General features: G+C 40.3%; 1 protein-coding gene and 1 long non-coding RNA gene across 2 annotated transcripts; one reads left to right on the forward strand and one right to left on the reverse strand.

The window, feature by feature from the left end:
- Positions 1 to 741: 741 nt before the first annotated feature.
- Positions 742 to 14,350, reverse strand: LOC118380048 (glutathione S-transferase P-like). Its single transcript, XM_035767054.2, has 7 exons — positions 14,226 to 14,350; positions 11,638 to 11,673; positions 6,400 to 6,506; positions 6,022 to 6,109; positions 5,717 to 5,820; positions 1,687 to 1,788; positions 742 to 1,477 (listed from the first exon to the last, which is right to left on the reverse strand). Coding segments are annotated over exons 1-7 (627 nt in total). The 5' UTR covers positions 14,227 to 14,350; the 3' UTR covers positions 742 to 1,288.
- Positions 5,256 to 5,773, forward strand: LOC127926472 (uncharacterized). The gene is made up of 2 exons (XR_008124215.1): positions 5,256 to 5,406; positions 5,508 to 5,773. It is a non-coding gene; the product is annotated as an uncharacterized LOC127926472 (long non-coding RNA).
- Positions 14,351 to 14,977: the final 627 nt, after the last annotated feature.

Here is a 14,977-nt window from a genome sequence, read left to right on the forward strand (position 1 = left end):
TAACCATGGCAATGATACAAAAAAATAAGACACACACATAATGCAGGTGTCTGTCCAATGATACTCATAGGACTACACAATGGGTCTCCCCAAGCTTATAATGGCACAGACATACAATACAACTACATGCCCTAAAGGCAGTCACAGGACCAGGCAATGACTTCCCTCAGGCCTACAACAGCACAGGCATACATACATAATGCAATTGCATGTCTCAATGCTAGTCACAGGACCAGGTAATGATTTCCCTCAGGCCTATAACAGCACAGGCATACATTTTCTGCTTACATTCTGCTTTTACATGTTGACCCAGCTCTGTTCATTCTCCTGAGCTCAGCCTTTATTCTGCTTGCACATATTAATTCACCTTATGTTGATTCTTCTTACTACTTCTGGGAGAACAGTCTAGATAGTGGAAAATCACCCATAGTCATGAATTTCCTCCTACTGAATGTAACCAAGGAGAGGAGTACTCCTTATCTACTGAATGTAACCGAAGACAGGATTTTCCCAGAGGAGAGAATTCCCCCGGCACAGGAACGGGGCGACATGTACAGTAGCCTAGTGGTTCAGAGAGTTGGGCCAGTAACTGAAAGGTTGCCATTTCAAATACCAGAGCCGGTGTTGTGCCGAAAATTTCCCCCCTGACAGAACACCTTCCTCTTGGTAAACAAACATTTCAGAACAACTATGGCTGAATTATTATCCTTACACTTTCAAAAATACTAGTCGAATAAGACATTGGAGAGATGCCAAATTTTGGCAAAGAGATTTATTTATAGACTAATACAAATCAGAAGCGGATTTAGGTATAAATCAGCCGTTCTACCCCAACAACTACTCGGCCATGACGTTGCTTAAGGCACCTCGCTGATTCTGTGGGGTTGGGTTAAATGCGGAAGACACATTTCGGTTGAATGCAGTCATTTGTGCAACTGACCAGGAATCCTCATACTGTATGTACCATTCTGCTACATGGCTGGTTATCATAATATTCACAGAATTGCAGAGAATAAAAGTGATGTGTATACAAATAATTTCAGTAACGTTCAAACGTGCTTTTTTCAACAAGACCTGGATACTTCTCTCAATTTTTTTTATTTATTATTATTATTACATATGAAAACTACAATTAATCAACTCAGTAGCTAACAATTGTACATATAGTTAACACGTTTATTGTGGGCTAATGTGTAAGATGGACTTGTAAAAAATTGCTATTATCCAAAACCGTTCAGGTTACAGCGAAGGTAAATGGATGGAATCTAGCCTTCATTGTTCAGGAATATCACTGTTTGCCATTGCCATTAATGGGCAGTTTCTTGTAGGCGTCAGAGCCCAGGAAGGCCTTGATTTTGGGACGGGCTGACATCTTCTCAACAAAGCTCTTCAGGGAGGGGGAGGTATCCAGGCAACTGGAGCAGAGCACCAGGTGGTTGAGCAGCACTTCAAACAGACTGTAGTCAGCAAACGAAGGCTATGTAGGATAGGGAACAGAGAAATAGACTCTCTCATGATGGCATATAACTTGAATGGCGATGCATGTTCTACTCATTCTAGTTCTGTGATAGGTAACAGACAGTACTGAGATTACAAGAGAACCAAACCATTTACCAAAATGTATTCATTAACTTACTCCATAATTAAATAGCCCTCTTTTTGTTTGTGCATTGCAGGATTGGTTACCTTGTCACCAACGAGAAAACCAGTCTTGTTTTTGACCATCACAGCTTCAAACTTGTCGAGGTGGTTAGGAAGGTCTTTGATGTATTGGTCTTTACCAGTATCCTATGAAAAAGAGAAAGTGTTTAATAATGACACTTCATTAATGTTTACACATTAAGCTACAAGGGTTTCCGTTAGCTGGCAAATTAAAAGCCAATAAATACAACTGTTGCCTGCCAAAATGACCGGGAGAAAAAAAAGAAAACGTTGCAAAATAACGCTTTTTATTAATTGATGGAAATACCAGTCGATGGAAATACATTTCAACATAATGCTTATCGGTCTATAGATTCATTTGCATACCTTTGGGGGAATTCAAAAAATTGGCCTGTGTGTATTTGTTAGTCATCATGGATCTTATTCAGTGGTAACCCATCACTCAGACCAGGTAGGGCAGAGACTGTTTTCAGACCCATCTGTTTAGCTATTTATTTGCATGTTATTTTGGCATTAATACATGTCAAATATCAGTTTGCAAACAAGGTAAAAACAATAATGATTGAGTAATAAAACTGCATACAAAATACGGTCTCTTTTTTGTTCTCTAGTTGTCGGGATTGGAGTGTTCTGTCACTCATGGGGGCAGTTTCAAAATGCATGTGTTTCAGACAAGCAACAATTGGTTCCAGACAGATTATTTCTTCACAACGGTTTGCAAAATTGACTGCTTTAAACATGGGGACAAAGATCTAATTGACATCATTTGAGTCTAGGTTTTGGAGAAATATCCTCTGGTCTGATGAAACAAAAATGGAACTGTTTGGCCATAATGACCATTGTTATATTTGGAGGGAAAAGGGAGAGGCTTGCAAGCTGAAGAACATCAGCCCAACCGTGACGCACAGGGGTGGCAGCACCATGTTGTGGGGGTGCTTTGTTACAGGAGGGACTGGTGCACAAAATAGATGGCATCATGAGGAGGGGAAATTACATGGATATATTGAAGCAACATCTCAAGACATCAGTCAGGAAGTTAAACCTCGGTCGCAAATGGCTATTCCAAATGGACAATGATCCCAAGCATACTTCCAAAGTTGTGGCAAAATGGCTTAAGGACAACAAAGTCAAGGTATTGGAGAGGCCATCACAAAGCCCTGACATCAATCCTACAGAAAATTTGTGGGCATTACAGAAAAACATGTGCGAGCAAGGAGGCCTATAGACCTGACTCAGTTACACCAGCTGGAATGGTCCAAAATTCACCCAATTTATTCACGCCAAAAAATGATTTTAAAAAATCAAAAAGTTTAAACCCTAACGCAGCCAAATGCACAATCATAGTCATATTAGCAACCCATCCTCATTGTTATCTTTAGATAACAGATTTTCATCTCTGTCACATATGGAACCGCTATCAGGTGCACTGTTTAGAATGGTATTTCTCAGGTGCACTTTTTTCCCCCAAATTGTATTTTGGCAAATGTTTGAAAATGACATTGCTGCTTCATTACATGAGTTGCATGTTCTGTTAAGATGCATTACCATAATTTAAATGTGATTCCTGTCATTCTGAGCACCATGGGTGGACGCCCTACTGGATTATGCAGCCAATGCATATGGGTCTGAAAAATTTCTCAAATGGCAGGTAAATTAAAATCTTCCCTGTCTCACTTACTTATGGCGCTGCCTACTCCTGATGATTCATTTTTCAAATCATATGAGCAAAAATATTTAGCTTCATCTGGGATGCTAAACCAGACAAAATAAAACGTGCCCATCCATATTATGAATAGGGTGGGTTGAGATTATTAAATATAAAAGCACTAAACCTCTAAAAGCTTCACTTATTCAAAAGTTAAATGGTTCTCAAGTAGATTACTAAGAAAAACTCATCCTTTGTTTAAAAATGTCCTTTTTGCAGATTGCCTTGTCTCATTTACGATTAATTGAATATTGTTGTTTTTTTAGAGTCTCTCTCCTTTTCAAACAAGCATTGCAGAGCTGGCTACAATTTCAATTTCATCCCCCTGAAAAGATAGAACAAATGTTACAACAAATATTATGGCTGAACTCAAATGTGCTGGTTGATAAAATATCTGTATTATGGGAAAGATGTTTGAAAATTGTATTTTGTTCTTAAATTATATTGTAAATTGGAATGGTAGAGTTGTCATTCATGGAGTTATCAGAATTGTACGGGAAGGTCTACTCAATCCAAGAATACAACCAATTGATTACAGCATTACCCCAAAAATGGAGGAGGCAGGTAGCAGCGGGAGGAGGTAGGGAACTGGTCTGTCTGTCCAATATAAAGGCTCAACACTTGCGCAGGAATAAAAATAGCATATAGGAAAGTATCTAAGTTTAATTTGAGGACCAGGATGTTGACAACTGTGCCATACGCATTGTAAAATAGTTGGGAAGAGATTTTTGATGTACCAATTCCATGATGAGTAAATATTTCAAACTTAAGATTCAAGACTTTGTGCTTTTCAGCTAAAATTATTATATAGAATTCTTGCCACCAACAAAATGTTGAATAATTGGGGCATAAAATCATTGACGCTGCAGATTTTGTTGTGAGGATACAGAATCAATAGACCATTTATTTTGGTATTGCCCTCGGGTAGCCCGTTTCTGATTTTAGGTTCAGGAATGGCTGAAAATGCATAGCATTGAGCTAAACATGACCCTAGAAATAGTACTGTTAGGAGATCTGGAGAGACCGGGTCAGTCAAATACTTATATATTAAAACTCTTAGTAAAAATATTTCTCTTGAACTTGCAATCTCTGGATTTTATTTGATTAGATAGATTGAGATGGTACGTTAAACATCACAGCACAGTTGTAAGATGTGTCGGGTAGAAACCCGAAGTGGGTGGACAGCAGAGATAGAAGGGATGGGCTGAGGGAAGCTGAGGGTTGGGATGTGGAATTGGAGACAAGTGGAATTGCTGTGAGGTAGATAGCATGATGGTCAAAGATACGTTTTTTTTTAAATCGTCAAAATAATAACATAACAAAAGTATGTTTGAATGACACTGAGGGGCAGTGTTTTTACAACTAATGTCGGTTTGCCTGAGGCTGATGCCGTGCAGGTGTTTGTACACATGCATATACAGACTCTCATTCAAAAGAATACATACTAGAAGACACACATACATGTATATGTTTGTGTGCATGTCTGGCACTATTACAGTTGGCATTGCTGTTATGATTTTAGTTTAGTTTTTATTTTACTTTGCATTGTTGTTTGCTGTTTTCTTCTGTCATTTCCTTTTTTCTCTTTAGTTCATTCTCTTAGTTGTTGGTGAATTGGGGGGGTTCTTGTGGGTGGGGAATGGAATTAATTGTATTTTTTCTTTTTCTTCTTGGGGAGGTGGGACTGTGGGCAGGGTCTCGAATGGTTGAGGGACAGCTATTGGGGAACTGTGGGTCTTGGAGGGTTCGGGTCCACGTTTCTTGGCCTGGTGGGAGAGCTGTCAACGTGCCCTTGAGCAAGGCATTGACCATGTGTGTCGCTCTGAATGGGAGTCTGTTGGATGACTGGTATGATGTAGTTGTTGAGCGGCTTCACTGCAGGTGTATTGTATATTTCAGAAATCAAATGTTTTTTTATTTTCCCCGATCACGTTGTCAGGTGCCACACATTGAACCAAATGTTTTTTATTTTCCCGATCACGTTGTCAGGTGCCACACATTGAACCAAATGTTTTTGATTTTCCCGATCACGTTGTCAGGTGCCACACATTGAACCAAATGTTTTTGATTTTCCCGATCACGTTGTCAGGTGCCACACATTGAACCAAATGTTTTTTGATTTTCCCGATCACGTTGTCAGGTGCCACACATTGAACCAAATGTTTTTTATTTTCCCGATCACGTTGTCAGGTGCCACACATTGAACCAAATGTTTTTTGATTTTCCCGATCACGTTGTCAGGCGCCACACATTGAACCAAATGTTTTTTTACTGCACTGCATTAGTAAAGGAACATTTTGTATGAACTGTATGAACTTCGTCAGAATTTCAGCCTTGGTGAATACTTACGTATTCCTGGTAAATCATTTTTCCATATTTAAGACGAAGGTCCTCAACGCCATCACACATCATGTCAATGCGGGCAGCCTCCTTTCCATCTTTCCCATAGGCATCTGTGTGTGTTCGAGTTAGGTGAAAGTAGAAATAACATTTCAGTCTAACATTTGAGAGATTATAAAGGATAAATGGAGTGAGGAAAACAATGTAAATATCAAACATAGCTTTCACCTGGTCAGCCTATACCATGGAAAGAGCAGGTGTTCTTAATGTTTTGTTATCTCTGTGTATATGACATTACAATTGAGATCAATTACCATGATTGCGGCCCAAGTGCCTCAGAATGGCATTGGATTGGTACAGGACCAATCCTCCATCTTCAAACTTGGGCAACTGACCAAATACCTAAAACCAGAAAAATAATTTGTGTTATTTATTATAGATTGTAACAACTAATTGGGACATGGGGTTTACATATATATTGTAGCTGAATAAACTCTACATTGATAGCAACTGAGTTAATGAGGTAAAATCTCTTTACTTCAATATGAATAATGGAATGTACAGACAGAGATTGTTGAAACAAACATTATAAACAAATCCCAGCTGTTATTAACAGACCATCATCCCTGGTTCAACTGAACAGGTTGACAAATGAAAGATGGTAACAAAATAATGATCCATTCCCCACTCACACAAGAGGCTTTCAGATCTCCTTTCGTCCAGTCAGCAAAGTCCATCAGGATCTCCTTCCACTCCTGGCCCTGGTCGGCCATCATGATCCTCATAGCGCCACAGCGCCCTGTGGTACACGAGACAGAACAGGTCAACAAAAACAAAGCAGCTCTCAATCATAAGACACTCTGGCATCATTAGACGCTTTGGCACAGATCTAACGCGTTATAAATAGCACTAGTGTTGTGTAATTATATGCATTCCAGACAAAAAATAAACAGGTAAGACTGTAAGCCGAAGTAAAATATGAAGGGGTGCAAAGTTTGCTTTCTTGTTGATGTACAGTAGTAGGTCCATAAAAAGGCAGCTTATATCCAGAAATAAAAATGCTATTTTATCTCTGTGATTATTTATATGACCTTCTTGATTATTCAAGTACAAAAAAAAATGGATTCAAGTCAATGAACCTTTAGTCCCATGTAGGGTTACAAAGGGTTGGAAACTTACCTATAAATGTAATACAATTTTTAAATGGGGAGTTAAGCCCAGGAATTTTGCTTAAATTCATCAAAAAAGTTAGTTTATAACAGTGAACCTTTTATTGTAGGATACACACAAGGCAATTCTAGGTCTTGTGGCATATTTTGGTTAAACTAGCCCTAATTCAATGGAATTGCAATCCTCTGCATGCACAGTGCATTCTTCCATCACATGTACAGCTGATTCTCAAGATCTTGCACACTAATGAGATGCCATTGAGCCCACACTACTATGCTGTCTGAGCAAAGGACTACATGCTTTCTGGTGAGTTTTGATTACAATACGGGGTGGAGTGAATATATTTTATGACATGCATGATTTTTTGTTAACTTGTAAATAGCAGCCTACGGCAAAGTGTGTTTACATCATTTCTAACTTGTTAACAATTTCTGTTAGTTAGTTTTTGCTACCATGTGGGTTTTAGCTTGCTTGAGCCTGCTAACTAAGTGTTCATTAAACTGTTTCCATACATGTTTAATTTTAAAACATGTATCTTACAAAGGAGTTGTTTAATCCAACTGCTTAACTATTTATCTGTACATCGAATTGGATTTGTTGTTTTTTTTAACTCATTTTTTCATTTCTTTACAGGAAAATGCCACGGGCCCCATCTGATGTGTGGAGGAGACATGTTACTGCAGCTAATGTAGAAGGAAAAGCGGTGTACATTTGCAAATATTGTGCCAAATCATATGTGAAGAATTCCAACAAAGATGCAGAATCATCTGGCCAAGTGCATAAAGTTCCCTCAGCACTCATAACAAGCAACCTCGGACAAAAGTTAATCTACTTCTATTCAAGGTGAAAATGATGAATCAGACATCTTATCGATATCAACAGCTCATGGTCCTCCTGGAATCAGAAGGTTTTTTTGGACTCAATGGAGGAACGTAGTCAGATAAATGCTGATGAATGTCTTGCTCAAGAAGTGTATGCAACTTGTTCACCTCTGATACTCACAGGCAATGTGTATTGGAAGAGATAGCTAAATGTTCTTCGCCCAGCATACACCCCTCCAACTAGACATGCTTTATCTACTCATTTGCTGGATGCAGAGTTCAACAGAGTTCAAGTGAAGGTCAAGCAATCATAGAGAAAGCAGACTGTATTGAAATCATCTCTGATGGGTGGTCAAACGTTCGTGGGCAAGGAATAATTAATTAACTACATAGTCTCCACCCCTCAACCAGTATCCTACAAGAGCACAGGCACAAGGGACAACAGACACGATATCATAACCGCCATCGATAAAAGACAGTACTGTGCAGCAGTCTTCATCGACCTTGCCAAGGCTTTCGACTCTGACAATCACCATATTCTTATCGGCAGACTCAGTAGCTTCAGTGTGTCAAATCGGAGGGCATGCTGTCCGGTCCTCTGGCAGTCTCTGGGGGTGCCACAGGGTTCAATTCTCGGGCCGACTCTTTTCTCTGTATATATCAATGATGTTGCTCTTGCTGCGGGCGATTCCCTGATCCACCTCTACGTAGACGACACCATTCTATATACTTTCGGCCCGTCATTGGACACTGTGCTTTCTAACCTCCAAACGAGCTTCAATGCCATACAGCACTCCTTCCGTGGCCTCCAACTGCTCTTAAACGCTAGTAAAACCAAATGCATGCTTTTCAACCGATCGCTGCCTGCACCCCATGCCCATGCATCACCACCCCCGACCTTGAATATGTGGACATCTATAAGTACCTAGGTGTCTGGCTAGACTGCAAACTCTCCTTCCAGGAAAATCAAATGCTTTCGCAACAAAGCCTCCTTGAATACTGACTATCCTACCAAACTGGATGCAAAGTCTACTCACAAACTGGTGCCATCCATTGTTTCATCACTAAAGCACCTTATACCACCCACCACTGCGACTTGTATGCTCTAGTCGGCTGGCCCTCGCTACATATTTGTCGCCAGACCCACTGGCTCCAGGTCATCTACAAGTCCATGCTAGGTAAAGCTCCGCCTTATCTCAGTTCACTGGTCACGATGGCAACACCCATCCGTAGCACGCGCTCCAGCAGGTGTATCTCACTGATCATCCCTAAAGCCAACACCTCATTTGGCCGCCTTTCGTTCCAGTACTCTGCTGCCTGTGACTGGAACGAACTGCAAAAATCGCTGAAGTTGGAGACTTTTATCTCCCTCACCAACTTCAAACATCAGCTATCTGAGCAGCTAACCGATCGCTGCAGCTGTACATAGTCTATTGGTAAATAGCCCACCCATTTTCACCTACCTCATTCCCATACTGTTTTTATACTGTTTTTATTTATTTACTTTTCTGCTCTTTTGCACACCAATATCTCTACCTGTACATGACCATCTGATCATTTATCACTCCAGTGTTAATCTGCAAAATTGTAATTATTTGCCTACCTCCTCATGCCTTTTGCACACATTGTATATAGACTCCCCCTTTTTTTCTACTGTGTTATTGACTTGTTAATTGTTTACTCCATGTGTAACTCTGTGTTGTCTGTTCACACTGCTATGCTTTATCTTGGCCAGGTCGCAGTTGCAAATGAGAACCTGTTCTCAACTAGCCTACCTGGTTAAATAAAGGTGAAATAAAAATAAAATAAAAAGACACACCGGTCTCTACATTGCAGATGAGCTGGAGGCAGTCATGGATGACCTTGGATCACAGAAGGTATTTGCACTGGTGACAAAATGCTGTGCTCATGAAGGCTGCTTGGTCTAAAGTGGAGGGGTCCTACCCTCACATCACACCCATTGGCTGTGCTGCTCATGCATTGAATCTGCTCCTCAAGGACAACATGACACTGAAAACAATGGATACATTCTACAAGAGAACCAAGGAAATGGTTAGGTATGTGAAGGGTCATCAAGTTATAGCAGCAATCTACCTCACCGGGCAAAATGAGAAGAACACGAGCACCACACTGAAGCTGCCCAGCAACACCCGTTGGGGTGGTGTTGTCATCATGTCTGATAGTCTCCTGGAGGGGAGGAGTCTCTCCTAGAAATGGCCATATCACAGTCTGTCAATATGGACAGGCCCATCAAGAGGATCTTCCTGGATTATGTATTTTAGGAGAGAGTGGTAAGCATCCTGAAAGCTATTCACTGTTACTCCAAGCAGAGGAAACTACATTTCTGAAATACATCAAAAAGCATGAAGACTTCTGCCTGAAGCCCATACACGCCGCAGCGTACAGGTAAGACCCCAAGTATGTTGGCAAGAGCATCCTGTCTGGTGCAGAGATCAACAAGGCCTATAGTGTCATCACTACCGTGTCTCGCCACCTTGGCATGGCTGAGGGCAAGGGTCATGGCAGTCTAGCGAAGTACACTACCAAGCAAGGGCTTTGGGATGGAGAAGCAATATGGCAGTCGTGCCAACATATCTCATCAGCCACCTGGTGGAAGGGACTTTGTGGATCTGAGGCTCTTTCCCCTGTTGCCTCCATAATCCTCCAACTCCAACCAACATCAGCCACCTCAGTGCGCAACTAGTCCTTGTTTGGGAACACACATACCAAAGCACCCAACAGGCTGACCAATACAACGGTTGAAAATTTGGTGGCCTTCCGGGCAAATATGATGCTTTTTGAGCCTGATAACGAGCCATCCTCAACAAGGTTGGAAAGTGACAGTGAAGATGAGGCCTCAGTCAGATGTTCAAGAGGTGGACATTGAGGAGGTCCAGGAAGAAGACATGAAAGCCTGAGAGGAAGACAACCAAAGCTTTAGTTTCTAGACTCACGTTGAAAATGTTTTTTGGGTGATGCAACGTATCATTTGGGATCATTCAATATTCCCTTTTGTTGCTCAGTGAAATTATCCCATGTGAAGAGTCAACTCATTTAATTGAAGTTCAATTTTAAACTCGATAGTTTTTATTTTATTTCTATTGGAAGGATTTAATCATTTGCAATTATGTCTACTTATGATAAGGTAAAATGTTTATGTTTCTGTCTCCATATGATATGGTATATATATCCAATTCAAAAAATGTAAATGGTATTAATATTAATTTGCATATATTTCTGTTAATTCCCATAGATTCCTGTTAATTCCCACCTCTGAATATTCCCCAAAATGTGCAACCCTAGTCCCATGACATGATTGTTCACCCCACATTAACCTGGGTCACATGCTCCTCCTGACTGAAAGCCAGCCCTTCTCAGTGATAAAGCACCATGAATAATGTAAGCAGCAGACACAGAAGGAACACAGACTGTTAAGTGTATGAACTGTGACCATGGGGGCCAGCTGAGCCAACCTAGTAGTCCAAGTATTTTCTGTGATAACAATCAAAAGGGATGGGTGAGGCTGCAAAGTGAACAGTCATTGTGGGTGAAATCCAGGTCATAAAATCTGTGTGAAAGATCACAGTGTTAAGATGACCTGGAATGACTTCACCTCCAGATTATGTTATTAAACCAATAGAAACACAATATTGAGTATTGAGTCAAGCTGCTGCAGCAGGCTACTGGGTAATTAATGACACTAAATAAGTTCACATTTCATGAATGTGAGCAAGGCTTTTGTCTTACACCATTTTTTAAAGAGACAGTACAATTGCAGGAATAATTTTGGTTATAGTTAGCTATATCAATATAAAAAGCGTATTATAACAGGAAATGCATAAACAACCATGCATTCTCCAATGGTAGACTATTATTACTTCAAAACAATAACCAGGCTCTGTCATGTGATGTTGAATAGGATTAACTGGCTCCACATACCTCGGACTCCAAAGTAGGTGATTGTGTAGGGACCCACTGGAGAGAGGAGATACAAAACATGTGTCAATTCATTACAAGAAAATACACTTTGATGAAAATATTTCAGACAAAAATTATTCTGACTTTTATACCATGGATTCAGACAAACAGATCTGTTTTGTGCCCCATTGCTATTGCAACTAAATGAAATAGCTGCCTTTGGAAGAAAATACTAATGAGAGTACTGTTAAACTTTTTAAAAGCAAAAAATAGACTTTAGTATTAAATACTACAAATATAGTATATTTAAACAATAAGGCCCGTGGGGGTGTGGAATTTAGGTTTATATATTTTTTATTTGACCTCAACTTAACTTGGCAAGTCAGTTAAGAACAAATTCTTATTTACAATGACTGTCTACCCCAGCGAAACCCGGACAACGCTGGGCCAATTGACCACTGCCCTATGGGACACCCAATCACAACCGGATGCGATACAGGCTGGATTCGAACCAGGAACTGTAGTGATGCCTCTTTCACTGAGATGCAGTGCCTTAGACCGCTGCGTCACTCGGGAGCCCAATATGGCCAATATACCACGGCTAAGGGCTGTTCTTAGGCAAGACGGAACTAGAGCAAAAAAAAATACAAATGTTGTCATACCTGTGATTTATAATATAAACTTGGGAGGCTCGAGCCCCGAATGCTGATTGACTAACAGCCATGGTATATTAGATGGTATACAGGCGAAAGAACTGGACACCTATTTAGGCGAGGTGCTGGCTAGCGGAGTAGAACACTTAAAAATTTAAAGGAGAGCCGCACACTCTAGGAGCTCATATGCAAAAATGTAATAACCTAACGTGCAATGTTTTGAAAGACAAGCTGTCTTCATCAGGGAATAATGACAAACACTGCGGGGTGACGAGTTTAAATAGTGTCAAAAGACACACACGTGTCTGTAACCATGGCCGGGTGCAGCCTGATATCATTGGTTAATTATCATATATAAAATAACAATTAAAATAGTTACAAAAAAACAAATGGATAGCATATGATCAAAGATACAATTTGGCTACATAAGCCTACAAACATTTACAATAGCAAAATCACAATAATCACAAGAATGGCTTCAGATCAAAGTCTCAATTGACACCGAAGGGAGCAAGGGTCTTTAAAATTAAAGATCCAGGCAGCCTCTCATTTTAACAATAAATTATCCTCCTAGAGAGGGTGACATGTTTGATGCCAATAGAACGTAGGGACGACAGAGTGGTTTGCTTCCAAAAATTGGGCCGCAACTGGGTAAGTCAAGTTTTTGCACCTAATGGTGCTACGATGCTCTGAGGTTCGTACTTTGAATTTGCGCTTTTTTTTTACCACAAGGACAAGTTAAAAGATAAATAACTTCCTTAGTAGAGCACGTGATAACACCTATGATTGGGATCCGTTTCCCTGTTTGGGGGTGTTTGAAGGATCTACATCAGTGTATAGAACATTATCTTCACACAAGATCAGAAGATCAAGGAAACTGATTTGACGTGTGTCAGATTGCATAGTAAATCTCAGATGCTCAGAACAGGAATTTAAAAAAGCATTTCTTTTTCATTTTTAATATCAGATGGTATACCACGGGTATAACCAAACATGCATGTTTACTGCTCTAATTCCGTTGGTAACCAGTTTATAATAGCAATAAGGCACCTCAGGGGTTTGTGGTATATTGCCAATTTATCACGGCTAAGGGCTGTATCCAGGCACTCTGCGTTGAGCCGCGCGTAAGAACAGCCATTAGCCCTGGTATATTTGCCATATACCACAAACCCCCGAGATGCCTTATTGCTTGAGGCCAAGTTGTAAGTGCTATTTGCATGTGAAAATCCCATGCGCCCATTTGAATAAACGATTTGTTTGCTAACAAAAACAATCTTGCAGTGTGGTCAATCTGGCGTATGTGACATTTTTGAATATCTCGCATCCGGGTTATGTCAGGGGTGTATTCATTCGTCAGATTCCGTTGCAAAACGTTTACTCTAGGAAACAAACGGAAGCAACCAGAGTAAATGTCACTAAACGGGGAGGGATATACCCGAGTTTGGCCAATATCAACTCATTTTCGTTGCAAAACGTTACGTTTGCAACGGAATCATACTAATGAATACACCCCTAGTTTAGCTACCCAGGAAGCTCAAATTCACCCAGTCAGTCTGACAGCACTTCAACCAACTCAAGCATAGATATGCTCGAACTTAAAACTTGAATCCCCATGCATAACTGGGTGGGAGGACAATCTGTTGTTCAGTTAGCGAACTAGCTACATAACCCAGGTTTAGACAAGAACATAACTTCCAACTAGCTAGCTATTGGTCTTATTTTTCGTATACCGTCGAGGATCAGTTTTAGTTGCAAAATTAATTTAATGGCAAGGTAGGCTAGTTAAAGTTAACCTAATTCAAAGGCAAAAGCTCGCCCGCGTGCACGACCGACTATAGGACAAACATCTGACTGTGCGCAGTATAAATCCTAAAGTCCTAGCCATCTATTGCACATCGCTTTATTTATTATAACGGAACTATATTTTGCAATTGTGGTCTAAAGCGAGGTACTTACTTTTGTGATGCAAGTGGTGCAGTGGCTCTGACAGTAACCAGTGAAATGAACACGTTTGAAAATGGAATGGGGGGTTGTCCCTTTCTAAACTCCCAACTACACGCCCACATCTGTCACTTTCTGCAAAGTCATACTGACTTACAAGTTAGTTACGTTGTTGCCTTGAATTGAAGGATTCCAATGTGCTATAGCCTAAATCAATAATGATAACCTGATACAAAAGCAAAACGAATTTCGTGCAGTCTCAAGGGTTGCTTTCAAGTCCAAAGAAGTCCCAATGTCCTAATACTATACAAGGCTATGCTTATTTTCAAAATAGTTGAAATTGCAATGGTCAGACTAGTTTCTAGGTTTTGGTCAATTCTAATTAAAGTCTGGATTAAAGGCTTTTGTAGCCAGCCAGAGTCATCCTGCACTGCTCTTCCGTACTGTATCTTGAAGTCATATCATATCATATTCTTATGTGAGCATCCAAGAAATATCTTTCCCCGAGGCCTAGTCCATGAGAACCATGTTTCAGTTCAACTGTCCTTACATTCCATGCATGCTGACATTAGGCCAACACATTGAGCTTCATAAAGTTGCCATTTCCTAGGCCCAATGTGTCTCCTTTAATGAGTTGTCTGCAGTAGACCTCTACTGTTCAAATGTACCCCATACAGTATTTGCACAAATAACCTTCCAGAGACATAAACAAAAAAACACACACCTTCCGTCAAGGCATTGAGTCTATATCCAAAAGATTGGACCTA

Source organism: Oncorhynchus keta, chromosome 4 (genome assembly GCF_023373465.1).
Source record: "Oncorhynchus keta strain PuntledgeMale-10-30-2019 chromosome 4, Oket_V2, whole genome shotgun sequence".
NCBI classification, from domain to species: domain Eukaryota; kingdom Metazoa; phylum Chordata; class Actinopteri; order Salmoniformes; family Salmonidae; genus Oncorhynchus; species Oncorhynchus keta.